We start from the raw sequence: 24,176 nt of genomic DNA, 5'->3' as shown, positions 1-24,176 counted from the left end.
CACTTCTGAAATTACTTTTTTGCACATGTGGGGAAAAGATATATCAACAAATATTGTAATAACATACATTTCACCATTATTTTCTAAGTATTGTGTTTCAAACTGAGAAATGTTATAACAGAAGCTGCATTGTTAATGCCGTTTCATGTTGTCTTTAATACAGTTTTTACATATTTAATACATCGTTTAATTTATCTTTGCACAATCTGCACACAAGATACTGAAAATGAATGGTTCTGATGATTAATGTGGCTGAGAGAGAGGAGATTTTAGTAGATCTACCTCATCCTCTACCCACATACACATACATATACACACAAACTTCACAAATAAAAGCAGACTGCTGAATATTTAAGTATGCGAATGCTCACACACGCACAGACAGCTTCACTTATTTGTCAGTTCAGCATCCACATCCTCTTCAGTTTTAAGGGCATGCCATTGGGCGATGGGTCTTCTTGGATTGGCTAACATATCTGACCAATGGCGCTGCTCCGTTCCTGAGCTGTTCAGTCCAAGGAAAACCTTTCCAATGGCATCATTCTTCCCAATTTTGTCATAGTCTAACGCCGTCACCACAACCTGCACTTTCTATAAGGAGACAAGACAAGAACCATCAGTGTGTTCCATTTCAGAAGTAATAATTTTAAGATGAACAGAACTCTACCTGAATGTGCTCAGATGGAACTTCAAAACTAAATGATTCGTTGTAATATGGGTTTAGTGTGTTTTTCTTAATTGTGGTTTTCTTTTTTTTCAGTCTTTTGCCATTCTGCATCAGGTGGATTTTTACATATGGGTCTGTAGAACAGAAATATAATGTCAAAATCAGTGAACTAGGTGGAAAGATATTTCAGACCTGTGATCTGAAATGTGTCATTATATAATTTTTCACCCACCTGAGAGACCACCCACATCCATTTTTTTGAGGTTTTTGGCCTCCAGAACGACAACGGTCAGCTTTCCAGCAGTGGGTACATAGCGTAGAGACAAGCAAATATCACCTAAACGCTCATGCTGTTGAGTCAACAACACAGTCCATTGTTATTTCACTCATCCTGAAATCAACATATTTTATTTTTTAAAGATGAGGGAAGAACAAAACACTAAACTTGGTTAAGTTGTTTATCTGACAAAATTATTTGGCAACAAAAGATAGACTACAGTTACAGGTTTTATTTTACTGCATAGAAAAACAAAAAGCTCATAGGAAAAAGCATGCATTGACTACAACTGTCACGTTTGATCTGTGTTTGTGTTTTGCTTGAGTAGTTTAGTTTCGCATTGTTCCCAGTTCAGTTTCCTGTGGTATCTCATGTCTCCTTTGACACACTTTATCTGTTGCCATGTTTTTTGATTTGTCCTCATGTGTTACACCTCTGTCTAGTTAATTGTCTTGTTTAGTCCCTAGTGTGTCCCTGTGTATTTATAGTCCTCTGTTTGTTACTTAGTCAGATCTTGTCATGTATTAGTGTTTGTTCTGTTTACCATGTTTTTGTTTCCTGATACCCTGAGTAGTGTTTTAGTTTGTTTTGATTAAAGATACTGCTTGGGAAGAGGTTCAGGTTCGTTTTTTGCCACATCCAGTCTGTGAGAAGATCTGATCTGAAAAATGGATCTAACAGCAGTTTGGATCCTGTTCCTCGAGGTGCAGAAGCAGAGGTTTCTAGATCTGGTTCCTTGCGTGCATTATGAGTGCACAAGCCTCTGCGTGTTTTTCCAAGCAGGCCTGAATCAACGGGTCAAGTCGTTCCTGCCCAGAGATGACCCTCAAGGGACGTTCCAAGAGTGTGTCGAGTGGGTGTTACATCAGTGCTGATCCCCACCATTGGAGAGAGTGAGGAGGGTCCAGACCATGGTCCAGACAAGCTAGCGCCCACAGCACACCTTGCCACCAACTGACCTGACCAACAGAGCCTGCCGTGAATAAAAAGCCGAAGGCCTGCAAGGAGGTGAAGCTCGTTCCGGTACACACTCTCATTGAGTACGATGGTGTGGAATGGAGCCCCACCCAAAGTGCCAATGCTGATGTGAGTGCGCTGAGCTCGAACCCCATTGTAAACATTGAGGAATGGATTAGTTTTGTCTCCCAGCACCATGTCATAGTAGTTTATGATGCTCCCACTCTCACCTCCTCTGCCCATCCCGTATCAGCCAAAGGAGACTGTTTCTGAACTCTCTGCCCCTCATGTCACTGCCAAGAAGTGCATCTCATAATCCTTTGCCTATGCTACCTAGTTCTTCGGCCCAGTCTCCGCTGGCTCCCTACGACTCCTCCTTAGCAGGTTCCTCTTAGCAGCACTGATTCCCCTTGGGCTTCCTGTTCGCCAGCTTTGTCCTTGTGTTCCGAGGGCAACGATACAAGTGATAAGTCCATGAGACCCTAGGCGGGTGTCCCATTTGTTATTTTATTTTGCACCTTTGTCGAGCCCGCACTGATGCGAGCTCCACAGCAGACTTCTTCCGGACAGTCAAAGCGGCGTTACGTCAGGAAAGTGCGGACCCGTTGGAAGACTGCGAGGGCTTAGGGTGCCATTTGGGACTGGACCATTGTCCTTCCTGTCTGTCAACATGTATTTCCATACCTCCGCGTAAGTAGTTATAACCCTACAGCTTGTGTCAAAATGATTGATGGTGACCTTTGACCTTGCCCCTCCCCTTGCCCTTCCTGTTTCCGGGGTCATGGATTAACCTTTGACCTACCCCTCCCGGTTTCCGGGGTTGATGGATTAACCTTTGACCTAGCCCTTCCCGTTTCCGAGATTGATGGATTAACCTTTGCCCTAATGAGCGTTCGATCATTTGGTTGACAGAAAGTTTTGACAGGTTGTTTTGATGGATGATTTGACCCTTTGACCGAGGGGGTATAAATATGTCATTGGTTTGTCTGATGTTTTGGCTTTGATGGTGCCAGATGTTTTTGGCAAAGGTCTGAGACATTAGTTTAACTAAAAAAGATCGCAGTGTGTCTGTGTGTGTGTGTGTGTGTGTGTGTGTGTGGCTGTTTGTGTCTGTGTGACAGTTGGGCAAAATAACATTGTTCATTCAAAATAAATATCTAACAGAACCAATCATTTCAAAACAGAAATCATTCAACATGTTTTAGAGCGATGAAATAAAAATGATCTTACTTTATCAGACGTTCCCCAAAGATGTTCCTCCGAGTGACTCTCTCTCTCACCGGCCTTTTTTCATGACAGCCATGGTCACCGCACTAAGCATCTGCATCTGTGTGTCTGTGTGTGTGTTACATGATACCCTCCGCATTCCTGAACCAGGGGCTATAAATTTGCGGGGATGTGAAAGTGAGAAAATATCGTGCACTAACTAAAGTTGAACAACATTGTTCATTTAAAAGTATATAAATAAAATGCTTTTATCATTCATTGTAAAATAAATAACTAAAATGTACTGATCCAATTATTTTAGATAAAAAAAAAAAAAAAAACTGGACATCTGAATTTCCCCTATGGGGATGAATAAAGGTTTTAACTAACTAACTAACTAACTAACTAACTAACTAGATAAACAAATAAATAAAATGCTTTTCTCATTCATTGTAAAATAAATAACTAAATGTACTGATCCAATTATTTTAGATAAAAATCATCCGGCATGTTCTATAGATTAGAAGAAAACATACAGGTTGCTAACGGTTCACAAAATAAAACCATCTTACTTTTTCACCGAGTTGAAGAAGTAGTTCCTAAGATGTCCATACAATATGAATGGTTTACAAAAGATGTAAAAGATGAGTTTAAAGTTGTCCCCCAGTGATTCTCTCTCTCCCCCACGCTTGACCGGAGTGGTGTGTATCTGTGTGTGTGTGTGTGTGTATGTGTAAGAAATGGGTGATATCATCGGCAATAAATTACTTTAGACCTCTCTGAATCCTGAAAACCTCTAAGTCACAGGGGCCCGGGACGCACGCTTATCTGTGTGTGTGTGTGTGTGTGTGTTACATGATACCCCTCCAAGTGAGGACAATATGTATCATATATTTCACACTAAAGTTGAAAAACATCATGCTCTATATAAATGAAATGGTTAAAATTTACATCTAGTAATTTACAAATATATTATTTCACACTAACTTAAGTTGAAAAACATTTTTCATTTAAAAGTATATTAATAAAATGCTTTTATCGTTCATTTTTTAAATAAATAACTAAAGTTATTATTTTAGATAAAAATCATCCGACATGTTTTATAGATTAGAAGAATACATACAGGTTATGAACTGGTGTCAAAAATAAAATCATCTTACTTTTTCAGCCGGTTGACGAAGTAGTTCCTAAGATGTCCATACATTTAAAGTTGAAAAGATCCCACAAGTAATTCTCTCTCCCCCTCGCTTGACAGGCATGCATTGTCTGTGTGTGTGTGTGTGTGTGTGTGTGTGTGTGTGTGTGTGTGTGTGTCTTTTCAGCGGTCAGAACGAGACATTGCATGTGTTCGATTAGTGTTAATCTTATTTCATAGTATAATCATTAAAAGTTTAAATTATATATTTTAAAAATACAAGATATTTTAAATTAAATTAATTCATAAAACAAATATGCTACATCGTGGAAAAACTTGACTATATTTTTTATTTATTTATTTATTTTTATTTTTATTTAATCATAATCGTAAAAGTTTAAATATTTTAAAATGAAAAGATGGTTTAAATGAAATCTTTATAGTTTTAATACATTCGTATCTTCTATTTATCTTTTAGAAGATTACTGTAAGGATTTTGTTTAACAGTGACCTAAAGTATAATTTTTATTAATATAGCCATAATGATTTTTGTACTGTAACAGCATATTCTACCGTGTACACCTGAAAGCTGCATTTTTACATTTTCAAAATAAATAAAAATAAGTAATTTAATATAATTTCTAAGGTGTTTTGCGGCTCCATAAAATCTCTATTTTAAAATTAAATTATTATAAATAAAGTATATAACTCAATGAATAATAACACATATGCTACTAAAATGTATTCATACAAATTAAACATAGTTTTATCTTAATTAATATATTTATAAATATAAATATATATATAAATTACATCTATAATTATAAAAAAAACTCCTTACATTTTCATAGAACTGAAGAAGTAGTAGAATCTAGATCTATGCAATGATAAAAAACAATTCAAAAAGCAAATAGTGTAAGTTGTGATAAACAAACAAAGCCCTCCCAGATCCTTCAGTGATAAGCTACAGGGTGAGATGAAGCTTCAGACCCGCACAGAGACGGAGGAGTTACATGCCAGATGAGCCTCTGGGGCACAATTATGTCACAGCGTATGCAATGCTAGTCTGCTTTTTATAGGTTTATTCAAATTAAATTCATTTAAAAGTATAATCTTAAAAGTTTAAATTAGATCTTTTAAAATTAAAAGACTGTCTAAATCAAATCTTTAAAGTTTTATTAAAATCATATCTTCTATTTATCTTCTTAGAAGACTTCTGTATGATATAAATGATTTGCATAAAGATATTATTTTTACTAAACATCGTTTGTTCAAAAATCAAATAAAAATGTTATAAATCAAGAACTGTCCTTTGGCATCTTAGATCTTATTTCAAATAGCATGCGACATGAAACATGTTGTCAAAGTTTGTCACAATGTTTTTGTTTTAAAAGAAATCCCAGGACTCTACATTGCTCTTATTTAGATTAAGTTGTATCATTTAGAAAATCACCACACATTTTCAGAGACGCTGCATAAGTAAAGTTTGTCTTGAGCGAATATTTTAATTTTACTCGTCTTAATTCAAAGTATGATCTTACTTTTTCTGCTGTAGCTATGACCTATTGTACGTATAAGATATATCATATTTACTTTTCTTGCATCTCTCAAACTATCCTTATTCATTGTGGAAGCACACAGGGTGAAACCCTTCACTGAGAATATACTATCGGTTATCTACTCAAAATATATGTAGAATTTTCAAATGCTAGCATTTGTTGATGCGACAGGCTGTCTGTTGGCCGCATGAACAGACTTTGGGGTGAGCTGATGAGACTATAGCAGAAAGCATGCCCCCTTTGACCTCCTCGATTCAAACGCATAGTGCTCTCTAGCGCCACGCTTTTTCAAATGCGTGTTGCAACTACGGTAACCGTTATGTGCCAAGAAGCTACGACATGTCATCCAATAGCACTTCATCGAGTTTAACTATACACGTTCTACCGCTATGCTGCCTATTTAATGAATTGCACAACCACGGAATGAAAAAGCTTGTAATTTAGACCGTAACATTGACTTACCTGTCGAGAAGAAAGCAGGCAACTTCTCCTTCATTAGCTCTATCCACCTGGGAAAAGCTATCCCGATATTTACCCTAGTTTTGAATTTGCCGGACACGTTTCACTTTAAATAATGTTTTTTAAGCTTTATTATGGGATTGTATTATGAAGTGCTGTGCAATCTTTCAAATTTGCCGGGGGAGTGACAAGCGCCTCTCACTGACCTCCTTGTGCCCCTTTCAGATGGTTTCAGTCAGCCGGCTCTGAACGAAAACGTGTTGTAGAAACGCGTTGAGGTAGCCTAGTGCTTTTTGTACCTCTCCGCTATTATAGTTTTTTCAAGATGGCGGAACGACATGGAGGCCACCATGGACTTACCCGTCAGAACATTGGCAGAGCTAATTTTACACCAATGAGATCATATTTATTAATAATGACATTGATTTTAGCTATTAAAATACTTTTTAAAAAACTACTATACCTTTAATTTCAGATGTGTAAATTACAAAACTTTCAATTTTACAATTACATTTTTCAACCGAGTGAATCTACACATGGGAGATCTTCAGAAGTCATAACTTCAGGGGTCGATAGGGGTCCTGAGAATATTTAATTCCCCTCAAAACCAAAGATTAAGTTTAATGACACTAGTTTGCAACGGTCCCCCCAAGACCAAATAGTTTATACGATTTGTATCACACTTTTCAAAGGGTAATCTTACTTTAAAGTTTGAACAAAAATGTAAAAGCACTTCTTCATTTTTGCTGTGTTCTGACACAATGTCATTAATTGGTACTTTTTTTCCTTTAAACTTCTTTTTAAAATATAATTTTCTTATTTATACAAAGGTTCAATTTCAATTCATTTCCTAGCAAGTATAAAGTAAAAAATATGATATATGATATGTCTGATGCAATGTTTTTGCAAAAGAAATATGTGCTGCAAAACTCCAAACAGTTCAGCTCACAATGACGGCATTAAGGATGGCCGAAAACGTGCGTAAGGTGGTTTTCCAGATTTTCCACCAAAAAACAAAAACAAATACTGTATTAAACTTTTCAAAGATTAATCTAGCTTTTAAAGTTAGAATAAAAAACCAAACATAGTGTTGTGTTCTGACACAAGTCCATTAACCGGTTCTTTTATAAATTTACTTTCTACAAATATCAGCCTGATAAATATGTACTTAATACACGATTAAACGAGGCAATCATGCTACCAAATACGTCGGACACAATGTTTTTAAGAAAAGCAGTGTTTAAAACCAGATGATTTTTCTTTTTGACAGACCTACAGAAATGCATGTTGATTACTAAGTTGCAGGCATAGTGCAAACAATTAGATATTCTCCTGCTTAGTATGTGTGTAAATAGTTACGCTTAAATGTTTGGGTGTATTTTGTCACACAGTACCACGCTATAGCCTATGGACTAACTTTAAAACATATTCTTTATACAGGAATCACACACGTCCAAAACATCCATGTAAGATTCAACAGACCAAATCACTAAGAAAAGCACCGTTTATAATAATAAATACACAAAAGTTTGCAAATGATGGTTTTATTACTATTCAGATAGCGGACAACACTGGTTCACATTTTGAATGTGTGTCTGTTTTAGGTGAAGACTTTTCTTTGAGAGCCGTCAACATTCAGTGTTTATAGGAATAAATGACCATTAATAATTTAAGTGTTTGTACTCTGAAGTACTTCTGTTTGAGAATGTTTGACTAAATTGCAACTTTCCCTCTATCTACGATGTGGAATCACACAAAGTATTAACATGCTGTTAATATAAGCAAGTATTAATTAAGTTACTTACTTATAAGTAAGTATTAACACGAAAAGTAAGCACATGCTGTTTTACACGTAAACTATTACAACGGAATCACATCTGACTATTGCACTGAGAGAGGCGTATTCATTAAGACTGTTAAACAAAGTTTGGTGTTTAAAATTAAAATTGCACAAAAGTAAATGCTAGAGCTCAACTTGCTAAAAAGTAAATTCAGCGTGAGCCATTTAAAACAAATACGAAAAGCCATTCGTGAGCAGTTTTGAATGTTTGTAATTGACATCATGTTTCTTTTTGTTTTTGTACAGTTTGCAAAAACTATAGTCTACGAACGTCGTCAAACATAGGAATTTATGAAAAACATGAACCAGATATTTCTACATGAGATATTTCTTTTAGAACATCTACCTGCTACGTCTACGAAACATCGACATGAAAGATGAGTATTGCTGTTACCCATTAAACTTTTACGTTTCAAACTCGTCTAACTATTGCCCATTTCACAGCACAGTCATAGATACACAGTTATTTTGTGTATGTGGCTAAACAACAGTTAAGCTGGTTAAACAACGTGAAAGGCGGGATGATTCATTTTTATTCCGTCTACACCGATACTTTGACACAAGAGTTTTAGGCATAGGTCTTTTAGGCCTGATCCAGAAAACAGACGTTGTGTTTTATGTCTTAATAATTGTTCTTCTTTTTATGAAAACATATCGTAAATATCAATTGTTAGATAAATTATATTTAACTATCAACAGTTATATGTGAAACACGCTCAGTCGCATTAGAGTCGGATTCTTGTTTATATTGAACATTGTTATTGAACCGCTAGTGTTCTTAAATTGTTTACCACAGTTTCATTTTAACAACACTATCGTAACACTTATCGTATTTTGTATGGTGTTTTCTTTACAGTTTCACCCATGGATATCCGTTTCCTACAGTTAACTGTAATGTTAGTGAACTCTAGGCCTTCTCTTTTTTTTCAAATACGACAGTATTTGCATGAATTGGCTTGATTTAATAAAATTATGGTTTAAATCGCATTATATTATTATACCATACTAGTTTTTAAATTGCGCTTAATTCTATATTTTAACTCTTTATGCGAATATAGAATACTGCACAAGGATCTCTGAAATATTTTTTCGTGTAAAACATCTATGTAGATCTATTTATGTTTCTACCAGGGACCCTCAAAATCTGGGCATACAACAAAACACAGTACATGATCAGAAAATAATTTTTTATTTCAACATAGTAAAGTAAAACAATAACGACATTTACAGGTGATCGAGCAATAATAAAAAGTCGCGGCACGCAATCAAGTTTTTCTCTAGGGCATAGTTGACCAGACTTTCAACTATTTCATCAGCATCTGTTCTTACATTTTTTGACAACAGTGACACACAGAGATCTGTTACAAACGTGCACATACAGAGTACCAAATATTTAGACGTTCAATTATAGACCTTTAGCGCAGTCAAATGTATTGAGTTGAAACTTTTACCAAATATTTAGACGTTCAATTATAGACCTTTAGCGCAGTCAAATGTATTGAGTTGAAACTTTTACCAAATATTTAGACGTTCAATTATAGACCTTTAGCGCAGTCAAATGTATTGAGTTGAAATTAAAACGTGATATCAATATCACGTAAAACACGTCATTACCGCTTGATAATAGTTATCAAGCACCCGCACTTGGTGAGATTATTCAGAAAAAAGCGACAAAAGTAATTTTCTGATAATGTACTGTGTTTTGTTGTATGCCCAAATTTTGAGGGTCCCTGGTAGAAACATAAATAGATCTACATAGATGTTTTACACGAAAAAATATTTCAGAGATCCTTGTGCAGTATTCTATATTCGCATAAAGAGTTAAAATATAGAATTAAGCGCAATTTAAAAACTAGTATGGTATAATAATATAATGCGATTTAAACCATAATTTTATTAAATCAAGCCAATTCATGCAAATACTGTCGTATTTGAAAAAAAAGAGAAGGCCTAGAGTTCACTAACATTACAGTTAACTGTAGGAAACGGATATCCATGGGTGAAACTGTAAAGAAAACACCATACAAAATACGATAAGTGTTACGATAGTGTTGTTAAAATGAAACTGTGGTAAACAATTTAAGAACACTAGCGGTTCAATAACAATGTTCAATATAAACAAGAATCCGACTCTAATGCGACTGAGCGTGTTTCACATATAACTGTTGATAGTTAAATATAATTTATCTAACAATTGATATTTACGATATGTTTTCATAAAAAGAAGAACAATTATTAAGACATAAAACACAACGTCTGTTTTCTGGATCAGGCCTAAAAGACCTATGCCTAAAACTCTTGTGTCAAAGTATCGGTGTAGACGGAATAAAAATGAATCATCCCGCCTTTCACGTTGTTTAACCAGCTTAACTGTTGTTTAGCCACATACACAAAATAACTGTGTATCTATGACTGTGCTGTGAAATGGGCAATAGTTAGACGAGTTTGAAACGTAAAAGTTTAATGGGTAACAGCAATACTCATCTTTCATGTCGATGTTTCGTAGACGTAGCAGGTAGATGTTCTAAAAGAAATATCTCATGTAGAAATATCTGGTTCATGTTTTTCATAAATTCCTATGTTTGACGACGTTCGTAGACTATAGTTTTTGCAAACTGTACAAAAACAAAAAGAAACATGATGTCAATTACAAACATTCAAAACTGCTCACGAATGGCTTTTCGTATTTGTTTTAAATGGCTCACGCTGAATTTACTTTTTAGCAAGTTGAGCTCTAGCATTTACTTTTGTGCAATTTTAATTTTAAACACCAAACTTTGTTTAACAGTCTTAATGAATACGCCTCTCTCAGTGCAATAGTCAGATGTGATTCCGTTGTAATAGTTTACGTGTAAAACAGCATGTGCTTACTTTTCGTGTTAATACTTACTTATAAGTAAGTAACTTAATTAATACTTGCTTATATTAACAGCATGTTAATACTTTGTGTGATTCCACATCGTAGATAGAGGGAAAGTTGCAATTTAGTCAAACATTCTCAAACAGAAGTACTTCAGAGTACAAACACTTAAATTATTAATGGTCATTTATTCCTATAAACACTGAATGTTGACGGCTCTCAAAGAAAAGTCTTCACCTAAAACAGACACACATTCAAAATGTGAACCAGTGTTGTCCGCTATCTGAATAGTAATAAAACCATCATTTGCAAACTTTTGTGTATTTATTATTATAAACGGTGCTTTTCTTAGTGATTTGGTCTGTTGAATCTTACATGGATGTTTTGGACGTGTGTGATTCCTGTATAAAGAATATGTTTTAAAGTTAGTCCATAGGCTATAGCGTGGTACTGTGTGACAAAATACACCCAAACATTTAAGCGTAACTATTTACACACATACTAAGCAGGAGAATATCTAATTGTTTGCACTATGCCTGCAACTTAGTAATCAACATGCATTTCTGTAGGTCTGTCAAAAAGAAAAATCATCTGGTTTTAAACACTGCTTTTCTTAAAAACATTGTGTCCGACGTATTTGGTAGCATGATTGCCTCGTTTAATCGTGTATTAAGTACATATTTATCAGGCTGATATTTGTAGAAAGTAAATTTATAAAAGAACCGGTTAATGGACTTGTGTCAGAACACAACACTATGTTTGGTTTTTTATTCTAACTTTAAAAGCTAGATTAATCTTTGAAAAGTTTAATACAGTATTTGTTTTTGTTTTTTGGTGGAAAATCTGGAAAACCACCTTACGCACGTTTTCGGCCATCCTTAATGCCGTCATTGTGAGCTGAACTGTTTGGAGTTTTGCAGCACATATTTCTTTTGCAAAAACATTGCATCAGACATATCATATATCATATTTTTTACTTTATACTTGCTAGGAAATGAATTGAAATTGAACCTTTGTATAAATAAGAAAATTATATTTTAAAAAGAAGTTTAAAGGAAAAAAAGTACCAATTAATGACATTGTGTCAGAACACAGCAAAAATGAAGAAGTGCTTTTACATTTTTGTTCAAACTTTAAAGTAAGATTACCCTTTGAAAAGTGTGATACAAATCGTATAAACTATTTGGTCTTGGGGGGACCGTTGCAAACTAGTGTCATTAAACTTAATCTTTGGTTTTGAGGGGAATTAAATATTCTCAGGACCCCTATCGACCCCTGAAGTTATGACTTCTGAAGATCTCCCATGTGTAGATTCACTCGGTTGAAAAATGTAATTGTAAAATTGAAAGTTTTGTAATTTACACATCTGAAATTAAAGGTATAGTAGTTTTTTAAAAAGTATTTTAATAGCTAAAATCAATGTCATTATTAATAAATATGATCTCATTGGTGTAAAATTAGCTCTGCCAATGTTCTGACGGGTAAGTCCATGGTGGCCTCCATGTCGTTCCGCCATCTTGAAAAAACTATAATAGCGGAGAGGTACAAAAAGCACTAGGCTACCTCAACGCGTTTCTACAACACGTTTTCGTTCAGAGCCGGCTGACTGAAACCATCTGAAAGGGGCACAAGGAGGTCAGTGAGAGGCGCTTGTCACTCCCCCGGCAAATTTGAAAGATTGCACAGCACTTCATAATACAATCCCATAATAAAGCTTAAAAAACATTATTTAAAGTGAAACGTGTCCGGCAAATTCAAAACTAGGGTAAATATCGGGATAGCTTTTCCCAGGTGGATAGAGCTAATGAAGGAGAAGTTGCCTGCTTTCTTCTCGACAGGTAAGTCAATGTTACGGTCTAAATTACAAGCTTTTTCATTCCGTGGTTGTGCAATTCATTAAATAGGCAGCATAGCGGTAGAACGTGTATAGTTAAACTCGATGAAGTGCTATTGGATGACATGTCGTAGCTTCTTGGCACATAACGGTTACCGTAGTTGCAACACGCATTTGAAAAAGCGTGGCGCTAGAGAGCACTATGCGTTTGAATCGAGGAGGTCAAAGGGGGCATGCTTTCTGCTATAGTCTCATCAGCTCACCCCAAAGTCTGTTCATGCGGCCAACAGACAGCCTGTCGCATCAACAAATGCTAGCATTTGAAAATTCTACATATATTTTGAGTAGATAACCGATAGTATATTCTCAGTGAAGGGTTTCACCCTGTGTGCTTCCACAATGAATAAGGATAGTTTGAGAGATGCAAGAAAAGTAAATATGATATATCTTATACGTACAATAGGTCATAGCTACAGCAGAAAAAGTAAGATCATACTTTGAATTAAGACGAGTAAAATTAAAATATTCGCTCAAGACAAACTTTACTTATGCAGCGTCTCTGAAAATGTGTGGTGATTTTCTAAATGATACAACTTAATCTAAATAAGAGCAATGTAGAGTCCTGGGATTTCTTTTAAAACAAAAACATTGTGACAAACTTTGACAACATGTTTCATGTCGCATGCTATTTGAAATAAGATCTAAGATGCCAAAGGACAGTTCTTGATTTATAACATTTTTATTTGATTTTTGAACAAACGATGTTTAGTAAAAATAATATCTTTATGCAAATCATTTATATCATACAGAAGTCTTCTAAGAAGATAAATAGAAGATATGATTTTAATAAAACTTTAAAGATTTGATTTAGACAGTCTTTTAATTTTAAAAGATCTAATTTAAACTTTTAAGATTATACTTTTAAATGAATTTAATTTGAATAAACCTATAAAAAGCAGACTAGCATTGCATACGCTGTGACATAATTGTGCCCCAGAGGCTCATCTGGCATGTAACTCCTCCGTCTCTGTGCGGGTCTGAAGCTTCATCTCACCCTGTAGCTTATCACTGAAGGATCTGGGAGGGCTTTGTTTGTTTATCACAACTTACACTATTTGCTTTTTGAATTGTTTTTTATCATTGCATAGATCTAGATTCTACTACTTCTTCAGTTCTATGAAAATGTAAGGAGTTTTTTTTATAATTATAGATGTAATTTATATATATATTTATATTTATAAATATATTAATTAAGATAAAACTATGTTTAATTTGTATGAATACATTTTAGTAGCATATGTGTTATTATTCATTGAGTTATATACTTTATTTATAATAATTTAATTTTAAAATAGAGATTTTATGGAGCCGCAAAACACCTTAGAAATTATATTAAATTACTTATTTTTATTTATTTTGAAAATGTAAAAATGCAGCTTTCAGGTGTACACGGTAGAATATGCTGTTACAGTACAAAAATCATTATGGCTATATTAATAAAAATTATACTTTAGGTCACTGTTAAACAAAATCCTTACAGTAATCTTCTAAAAGATAAATAGAAGATACGAATGTATTAAAACTATAAAGATTTCATTTAAACCATCTTTTCATTTTAAAATATTTAAACTTTTACGATTATGATTAAATAAAAATAAAAATAAATAAATAAATAAAAAATATAGTCAAGTTTTTCCACGATGTAGCATATTTGTTTTATGAATTAATTTAATTTAAAATATCTTGTATTTTTAAAATATATAATTTAAACTTTTAATGATTATACTATGAAATAAGATTAACACTAATCGAACACATGCAATGTCTCGTTCTGACCGCTGAAAAGACACACACACACACACACACACACACACACACACACACAGACAATGCATGCCTGTCAAGCGAGGGGGAGAGAGAATTACTTGTGGGATCTTTTCAACTTTAAATGTATGGACATCTTAGGAACTACTTCGTCAACCGGCTGAAAAAGTAAGATGATTTTATTTTTGACACCAGTTCATAACCTGTATGTATTCTTCTAATCTATAAAACATGTCGGATGATTTTTATCTAAAATAATAACTTTAGTTATTTATTTAAAAAATGAACGATAAAAGCATTTTATTAATATACTTTTAAATGAAAAATGTTTTTCAACTTAAGTTAGTGTGAAATAATATATTTGTAAATTACTAGATGTAAATTTTAACCATTTCATTTATATAGAGCATGATGTTTTTCAACTTTAGTGTGAAATATATGATACATATTGTCCTCACTTGGAGGGGTATCATGTAACACACACACACACACACACACAGATAAGCGTGCGTCCCGGGCCCCTGTGACTTAGAGGTTTTCAGGATTCAGAGAGGTCTAAAGTAATTTATTGCCGATGATATCACCCATTTCTTACACATACACACACACACACACACAGATACACACCACTCCGGTCAAGCGTGGGGGAGAGAGAGAATCACTGGGGGACAACTTTAAACTCATCTTTTACATCTTTTGTAAACCATTCATATTGTATGGACATCTTAGGAACTACTTCTTCAACTCGGTGAAAAAGTAAGATGGTTTTATTTTGTGAACCGTTAGCAACCTGTATGTTTTCTTCTAATCTATAGAACATGCCGGATGATTTTTATCTAAAATAATTGGATCAGTACATTTAGTTATTTATTTTACAATGAATGAGAAAAGCATTTTATTTATTTGTTTATCTAGTTAGTTAGTTAGTTAGTTAGTTAGTTAGTTAGTTAAAACCTTTATTCATCCCCACAGGGGAAATTCAGATGTCCAGTTTTTTTTTTTTTTTTTATCTAAAATAATTGGATCAGTACATTTTAGTTATTTATTTTACAATGAATGATAAAAGCATTTTATTTATATACTTTTAAATGAACAATGTTGTTCAACTTTAGTTAGTGCACGATATTTTCTCACTTTCACATCCCCGCAAATTTATAGCCCCTGGTTCAGGAATGCGGAGGGTATCATGTAACACACACACAGACACACAGATGCAGATGCTTAGTGCGGTGACCATGGCTGTCATGAAAAAAGGCCGGTGAGAGAGAGAGTCACTCGGAGGAACATCTTTGGGGAACGTCTGATAAAGTAAGATCATTTTTATTTCATCGCTCTAAAACATGTTGAATGATTTCTGTTTTGAAATGATTGGTTCTGTTAGATATTTATTTTGAATGAACAATGTTATTTTGCCCAACTGTCACACAGACACAAACAGCCACACACACACACACACACACACACACACAGACACACTGCGATCTTTTTTAGTTAAACTATATATTTTATACACTTTTAAGAGAAGGATCTGCAATGTGGGAGCGTAATGTCTCAGACCTTTGCCAAAAACATCTGGCACCATCAAAGCCAAAACATCAGACAAACCAATGACATATTTATACCCCCTCGGTCAAAGGGTCAAATCATCCATCAAAACAACCTGTCAAAACTTTCTGTCAACCAAATGATCGAACGCTCATTAGGGCAAAGGTTAATCCATCAATCCCGGAAACGGGAAGGGCTAGGTCAAAGGTTAATCCATCAACCCCGGAAACCGGGAGGGGTAGGTCAAAGGTTAATCCATGACCCCGGAAACAGGAAGGGCAAGGGGAGGGGCAAGGTCAAAGGTCACCATCAATCATTTTGACACAAGCTGTAGGGTTATAACTACTCGCGTACCATGCTTGCGCAGACGTCACACGTCACCAGCTCATTTCATGCAGTGTTCGACAGACGTCAATCAACTACTACGCAATATGCTTACAATTTTTAAGCATTTTTAGTAATGTATGAATAAAGGCTGGAGATTTTCCTAGGCTGGACATCACTTTTGGCCAGTAAACATAGAATATTTTAGTTAATTATTTATTTAATTAAGTTTACTTCCCATTTATTTTTTCTATAAATCTTAAAATAATGAAAGTGCATTTTAACATTCTATTCACATGTTAAAATAAATCATTTTGTGAATATATTCTAATCAAAGTTAATGTATTTATTTTATTTCAAAGCATGCTTGTGTTGTACTAATTGTTTTGTGTTAGGTTGTGGCCTATTCAATTAAAATTCCAACTCAAGAATGAAGAAAAAATTGCCCAACCCTGGAGTTTATGTATTCAAGATTCCCTCCTTCACTCGTATACCTCCTCTTTCTCGGCTTTCTGCAGATCTCTCCACTCCTCTGTTAGATGACTGAAGTCCACCTTATTCATCTGCACCCTCACATCCCCAATAGCATCATGTTTGGAGAAACGGTCAAAGTCATACACTGTCATGACCAGCGTCTTTCCACCAAGCTCTGCATATGGAACCTGCAGATAGAATGTCAGAGTCTCATAAGTTTCTGATACTATTTTAATGCAATTAAATGCATCATTGTCCCCATAGCACATTTGTATGCTGTGACCTTTCTAACATTCCTTCCATGAAGGATTTTTAGTGTAAGTGGATTTTAAGAGGTACCTTAAAGGTGAAATGCTCATTAAAAGTCGGATCTAGTGTTTTGCGGTGAACTTTTGTCTCAAACTTTTTCTTCTTGTCAGGGAGGAGGTAGACTTTCACATATGGATCTGAAGTGCCACTCATATCCATAGCAGCAAGACCTTCTGCCTGAATCACACCCACAATTAACTGAACAAGAAAGAAAGTCATATTTTTATATTCATGTTATTATTATTCATAATTTTAATTTAAAAATACAGTTCTCCACACCAACATTATAATTCCAATGCCTAAGCAAGTTTCTCTCATTAATATGGATATCGATGACTGAATTAACACAGGTCACTGATTTGTATTCATACCGAGCTGTCAGTGAAGTTGTAGTCAAGGGTATAGAGAAGTTTTCCCAGTTTTGCAGCCTCTTTAGACTCTGGATCCTCTTTGGGGTCAGAATCAATCCCGTGATGGACAGCCTGTAAATACCATATTATTACAATTTAAAATAACTATTTTCTATTCGAATATATTTTATGTAATTTATTCCTGTGAAGGCAAAGCTGAATTTTCAGTGTCATTACTCCAGTCTTCAGTCACATGATCCTTCAGAAATCAATCTATTATGCTGATTTTCTGCTCAAGAACATTCTTTATTATTATCAATGTTGAAAACAGGTTTTGCTTAATATTTTTGTGGAAACTGTGATACATTTTTTTTATTCTTTGATGTATAGAAAGTTCAAAAGAACAACATTTACTTGAATTAGAAATATTTTGTAGCAGTGTTTTCCCTTTCATTTTTGATCAATTTTAATGGGTCCTTGCTGAATAAAAGTATTCATTTCTTTCCCCCAAAAAAGTCTTACTGGCTTAAACCTTAGGCACAGTACTGTTTGAGTGTCACTGTATATGAATTCAATTAATTATCAATTTGTTTAATAATTTGTACCTGTTTTGTTCCCTCTTCTTTGACGCTTGACATATTTATGGTGTTCTTCTCATTTTTTTCTTTCCCACCCTTATCTTTTTTCTTCTTAAATATCATCTTTTTGCAAAAACACAGGCAGCAGCTTAACGTGATGAGGACTGCGAGGAAGCCAAATGCCACCAAAGCCCAGGATGGTACTGAAACAACACACACACACACAGAAATGACAATAAATACAAAGCTGTGTGTGTGTGAGAGAGAGAGAGAGAGAGAGAGAGAGAGAGAGAGAGAGAGAGAGAGAGAGAGAGAGAGAGAGAGAGAGAGAGAGAGAGAGAGAGAGAGAGAGAGAGAGAGAGAGAGAGAGAGAGAGAGAGAGAGAGAGAGAGAGAGAGAGAGAGAGAGAGAGAGAGAGAGACTGTACTCACATGGGACTTTATGAAGCTCATTCAGAAACTTGCTTCTGATGCTATGGGCCAAACTCTCTGCAGTTGTAGGCTGGACAGCAGCGGGTGTAGGACTAGGTCCAGGTGCCTTTGATTCATTCTGTGCTGGAGGAGATGCTGGAGATAAGGAAGGACCAGCCAGTAGAGCATCGCCCTCATGCATTCTGAAGCCAAGCAACAGAGAGTTGCATTATCTAAAGAGTTGCATGCGACTTTATAAAGTTTTTAACTCCCTTATGACCTTTGCATTTGCATAGTGATCATAATTCTGATGAATTGGGAGCTCATTATAAAGTGTAAAGGCAAAGACAGGTTCACATTCAGCGCACACAGCAGGTGACATGACGCTCCTTAACCTTGGATTATTTTAGGAAATGCTGAGTAGGAATGTATTGATTTTCTCTCTCTTTACAGTAAAATGAGACACAGAAAGCCAGTGACACTGATACCCCTGAGATGCTCTGCTGACTCAAACGTATACCTGCAGGACAAATAATAATAAACATGCATATGCACCAATAAATAAACATCAAACATATCCTTCTAATATTTGCAAACCTCAGAGGCATTCAGAATTTATTAATAAGCATTATATAGTTAATGTAAAAATACATGCAGAACCTGGGACACAGCATGATCTTGTAAAGCACATAAAAGTTCACTATTAAGTGTAATCTAAGGATCGTAAAGAATCACACACTAAATTTGAAGAGGAAGAACACTTACCTGCTGCTCTGATTTGAGGAGTGCCCTCGGACTGACAGTTTTCTGAATTATTGTAGAGCAAGAACAGAAAACAAAGATAATGACGGAGAGAGAGAGAGAGAGAGAGAAGTCTTGTGCGTCTTAGTCTCTTTTAAATAAAGGAAAATATTATGATGATTGACTGACCACTGCTAGAGAAAATGAGAGAGAGAGAGAGACTGTAAGAAGCATCCAATTGGCAAGCTGGGCAGCAGTGGGTGGAACCATATGGACATTATGACAAAGGTTTTAACCAGGAATGTAGAAAATATTTGCAAAGGGGTCACATTAAGCATTGTTTCCCCAAATCTTTGTAGGACATACATAGAAATGTCTAAATGTCATTGCCACCCGTCATAATTTCCAACACACTCTGTCAGTCAAATAGTCAAAAATATAGCCTACTATTGTATATTTTTGAGTGAGTATGGCTACATATTATTGAAGCTTGTTTCTGCTACGGAATAAAAAATTTAAAAAGAAAGGCTAATTGTGACTTTTTCACAATTCTGCCTTTTTTTATCGCGTTCAAATCACGTAGTTTGGACTTTATAACTCGCAATTGTGGAGTTTATATCTCTCAGTTCTAAGAGGAAAAAGGCAGAATTGTGAGATACAAACTTGAAATTCTGACTTTTTTCCCTCGCAATTCCGAGTGCAATGACTCGCACTTTTGACATTTTCCTCAGCATTTACCGAATTATGAGATAAACTGTGAGGAAAAACATGTCCTTAGTTAAATGTCGCAATTAGCCTACCTTTTTTAATTTATAGTCCTTTTAATTTTTCCTTTTGCACAGAAATGGCTTGATATTGTGCATTTCAATGAAATACAAAGTGTTTACTCATTAAACTTTCCTTTTTTAGTGTTTAAAATGTGTATCATAGTTTAATGGTAGTAGACAAAGAACTGTATTATTATACGCCTAAATGACTTTTAAATGTTTATTTAACAGATTTTTGTTCAACATGTTTTATTGAAACTGAAATTATGAAATGTGCCAGTTTGTATGGAACATATCAAATCATTTCTATGCAAAAGGAAGTATGTGCAATAAAATGTTTCTTTACATTACTTTCATCATTAATATTGTCCGGTAGGTGTCAGTATATTCCGCCATGCTGGCAGGAAAAACAACAACACATGGTAGAAGAAGAGCGTCGCCTGGATACTGCATGAAGCTTGAGAGGATGCTCACCGGATTAGAAGGTTTTCATCATTTCAAAATAATTTTACACAGGTTAAAGTGATCGTTTTTATATCTTGTATCCTGACACTTAAATCAATATTAACCCTCTTTTATTTCTTGTTCAGTTTGTTTTAAGTTGTATGATTCGATCACGACATGTAGTTTTTGGGTTTGTTTTGGTTCAGTTCATTGGCTTCTTGTTTTTCTATTTCTTCTGTAACTTGTATCCAGTGTTATTATTAATTATATGACGAACATCACTGAAATCGTTGGTGGCGTGTGCATCTGTCTGCATCACATATGTGCTGCTAATAAGTGCTCACACAAGTTTGCTAGTTCATTGGAAATATGATGTATCATTTGTGTCTTTGCGCATATTGCTTTATGTTGCTGATAGGTGCTTGCTGGTTTTTGTTGTGTTCCGTGCAGATGCTCGAGGAGTGTGTGTGTGTGCTCGCAGCGCTGGAGTGTGTCGTGCGTCGCTGTCTCGGTCCTGGCGGCGGGAGTGTGTTGTTCACTCGAGACACAGGAGAAACACTCGTTAGTAGACACGGACAGCGCCTTCTCTGCGCACTACACCTGGAGCACCCGATGGCCAGGTGCCCATACTCTCTTTTAAAAAAAGCTCATAACTGCAAGATTGGAGTATGGTTTTGTTTGCTGAATCATATTCCATTCTACATATACCTTTTTATTTTCTATTTTAATGTATTTTAAAATGTAAAGTATTCATGTAATGTGAAGCTGATTTTTTTTGTGTGCATAATTACTCCAGTCTTCAGTGTCACATCCTTCAGAAATCATTCTAATATGCTGATTTGCTGCTCAAGAAACATTTCTTATTATTATTATCAATTTCGAAAACCGTTGTGCTGCTAAATATTTTTGTGAAAACCATGATACATTATTTTCAGGATTATTTGATGAATAGAAAGTTCAAAACAACAGCATTAGATAGATTAATTAGATAGATTAACATTAATAGATTTTTTGTAACAATGTACTGTCACTTTTGATTTATTTAATCGATTAAAAGAATCTATCTATCGTCTGTCGGTCTATCATCTATCTATGTATTTATCTGTCTGTCTATCATATATGTATCTACCTATCTATCTCTCTCTCTATATATATACATATATATATAGAGAGAGAGATACATAGATAGAAAGATAGAATGAATTAGATATAAAATATTATTAAATGTATGGTTTTAGGGCAAGTCTAGTATGAAAACAAATATGTAAAATATATGTACCGGTATTCATATTTAAAAGCCTAAAACTAGAGAGAAACTAACAGTTCTGACATTTTTCAGGGTTTATGTATATTAATTATTATTAAATGACAATGATGTGGATTTATTTAGCATATTTTTGTTGTTTTTGTTCTTTAGGATGGTGTTGGACTGCATGTGTGCACATGCTAAAGCTACTGGAGACGGCACAAAGTCATTCATTCTCCTGCTGGCCGCACTTTTACGAGGAATTCAGAACTCTGCTCACATGCACCGTAAAAGATTATGGACTGGCCCTGGCCTTCGAAATCTTGCTAATCGCCTTCTCGCTGTCAGCCGGAAGGAGTTGGATGAAGCCATAATACACAAAATTACCCCATATGCCTCATTGTGCTGTAGTCGCCATAGTTACAAACAGGAGGGCAGCATCCTTGAATTGTTGATTGGTGGGTATATTTCTGGAAGAGTGGCGATTGGTCAGGCTGAAATACTGAAACGAGTCCTGTGTGAGTTCTACCACAAAGTCAGTCAAGATCAAGACGCAGTAGAAACAATCTCATTCATACATTCGCACTTCTCTTTACTGCATACGTCAGTGACAGGACTTCCTATCGGCTCCTCAGAGGTGATTGAAGGCCTGGTTGTGACACGTGATTGGTCGGTGTGGACTGAACTACAAGGACCAGTAAAAGCACTCATTTTATATGAGAGTTTTGGGCCTACTATTGTTACCGCAGGTGACAACATATCCATATGTGTTCAAGAAGACTGGCTGCACCGTACAGAGAACATCATGAAGCAAAAGTTATTGAGTTTATTAGACTTACAGGTGCATGTGCTGCTCTCATCCGTGAAGCAGCCGGAAAGTGTGGTGCAATGGGCTCGACTGAACCACATCGCTCTACTTGAGTTTGTCGACTCGGCCCAGCTGGACTTGCTTTCCAACATCAGTGCTGCTGAAACACTCTCTCATCCACCTCTTCAACACCTCGTGACGCTAAAGTACTGTAGACGTGTGCAACTTGGTGGGCATCGCTATGCCTGTCTGGGAACGGTTTCGCACACACACACACTTGTTCTTTGTGCACCAGCACCAGGATTGCTTGACCAGATTGTGTGTGTGAGCCAAGGTGTGTTTGCGATGTTGCAGCATCTGTCTCGGACGCATGACAGCTTTAAAAAACTGTTTCAAAGCTCCATTCCTGCTGCCGACCAATCACAAAGGACGCTTTCAACTCAAGACCTGTGGGGTGGAATTATGTGTGGAGGTGGAGTGCTTCCCGTTGGTGGCATGTTTGAGTTCTTGCTACATCATTTCCTGCTGAACGAACGTAACTGTGGTGACCCAGAGTGCTGTAGGCTGCTGGCAGAGGCTTTGTTGTGTGTGCCTAGAACTTTATACTCTCTCAATCAAAGAAGCTTCTTGAATATCCAGACATGTGTCTTAAGTGATCTTAAGCAATTGGAACGGGCCAAATTGCAAGGGTCGGAATTGCCAGACCTAAAGTTTGGGCTCGGGTTTAGTGAGAGTTCTGAATTGGCACCGTGTCTGGAGTCGGTCAGTGGTAAACAGGAGCTGGTTGTTTCTGTGTTGCAGTGTTTGCACAGACTCTTATGTGTAGGGGCTATTTTACACACCCGCTCTCCACTACGCACCGGCCCACAAACACACTCTGAGGAGGATGAGGAAGAGGAGGAAGGAATGAAAGAGCACTCAAACTCCACTCAAAGAACAGATGCATAAGCCGCACTGAATATCCAAGCCTATAATGTTGTGTGTAAATTCTATTCACTGTGCCACTTACAGGTGCATGTGCTGCTCTCATCCGTGAAGCAGCCGGAAAGTGTGGTGCAATGGGCTCCACTGAACCACATCGCTCTACTTGAGTTTGTCGACTCGGCCCAGCTGGACTTGCTTTTCAACATCAGTGCTGCAGAAACACTCTCTCATCCACCTCTTCAACACCTCGTGACGCTAAAGTACTGTAGACGTGTGCAACTTGGTGGGCATCGCTATGCCTGTCTTGGAACGGTTTCGCACACACACACACAGTTGTTCTTTGTGCACCAGCACCAGGATTGCTTGACCAGACTGTGTGTGTGAGCCAAGGTGTTTTTGCGATGTTGCAGCATCTGTCTCGGACGCATGACAGCTTTAAAAAACTGTTTCAAAGCTCCGTTCCTGCTGCAACTCAAGACCTGTGGGGTGGAAACATCCGTGTCATTCGTTCATCCGTGAATGAAGTGGCTCCAAAAAGTATTGGACGCTTAAAAACACCTGAATGCTCTTGCTTTACATACATGCATAAAATCAAGTGGCATCTGCAAACAAATGCTGCTAAACCTTCTCTCAGAACT

General features: G+C 35.9%; 2 protein-coding genes across 2 annotated transcripts; one reads left to right on the top strand and one right to left on the bottom strand.

The window, feature by feature from the left end:
• Window positions 1–32: 32 nt before the first annotated feature.
• syt1b (synaptotagmin Ib) lies at window positions 33–18,810 on the bottom strand. Its single transcript, XM_056236001.1, has 8 exons — window positions 18,630–18,810; window positions 18,226–18,401; window positions 17,642–17,752; window positions 17,301–17,468; window positions 16,982–17,149; window positions 900–1,017; window positions 668–801; window positions 33–591 (listed from the first exon to the last, which is right to left on the bottom strand). Exons 1-8 carry the CDS (start codon window positions 18,808–18,810, stop codon window positions 388–390), a joined length of 1,260 nt encoding a protein of 419 aa, XP_056091976.1. The 3' UTR covers window positions 33–387.
• A 1,710-nt stretch (window positions 18,811–20,520) lies between these two features.
• bbs10 (Bardet-Biedl syndrome 10) lies at window positions 20,521–23,967 on the top strand. Its single transcript, XM_056236000.1, has 3 exons — window positions 20,521–20,601; window positions 21,011–21,180; window positions 21,978–23,967. Exons 2-3 carry the CDS (start codon window positions 21,011–21,013, stop codon window positions 23,560–23,562), a joined length of 1,755 nt encoding a protein of 584 aa, XP_056091975.1. The 5' UTR covers window positions 20,521–20,601; the 3' UTR covers window positions 23,563–23,967.
• The last annotated feature ends 209 nt before the right edge of the window (window positions 23,968–24,176 follow it).

This window comes from Rhinichthys klamathensis, unplaced genomic scaffold (genome assembly GCF_029890125.1).
Source record: "Rhinichthys klamathensis goyatoka isolate OS25496 unplaced genomic scaffold, OSU_Roscu_1.1 h1tg000436l_1, whole genome shotgun sequence".
Lineage (NCBI taxonomy): Eukaryota > Metazoa > Chordata > Actinopteri > Cypriniformes > Leuciscidae > Rhinichthys > Rhinichthys klamathensis.
The sequence above is the reverse complement of the archived record's forward strand: the minus strand, read 5'-3'. Positions and strand labels throughout refer to the sequence as shown.

Bases quoted from the DNA above. Each gene is read 5' to 3' on its own strand.
- syt1b (XM_056236001.1), bottom strand. From the start codon at position 18,810: ATGCATGAGGGCGATGCTCTACTGGCTGGTCCTTCCTTATCTCCAGCA. The intron at 17,469-17,641 runs GTATGAATACAA...TTTCTTGTTCAG, and splicing joins ACAACTTCACTGACAGCTCG to TTAATTGTGGGTGTGATTCA. The intron at 17,150-17,300 runs GTACCTCTTAAA...TTCTATCTGCAG, and splicing joins ATGAGCATTTCACCTTTAAG to GTTCCATATGCAGAGCTTGG.
- bbs10 (XM_056236000.1), top strand. From the start codon at position 21,011: ATGCTCGAGGAGTGTGTGTGTGTGCTCGCAGCGCTGGAGTGTGTCGTG. The intron at 21,181-21,977 runs GTGCCCATACTC...TTTGTTCTTTAG, and splicing joins CTGGAGCACCCGATGGCCAG to GATGGTGTTGGACTGCATGT.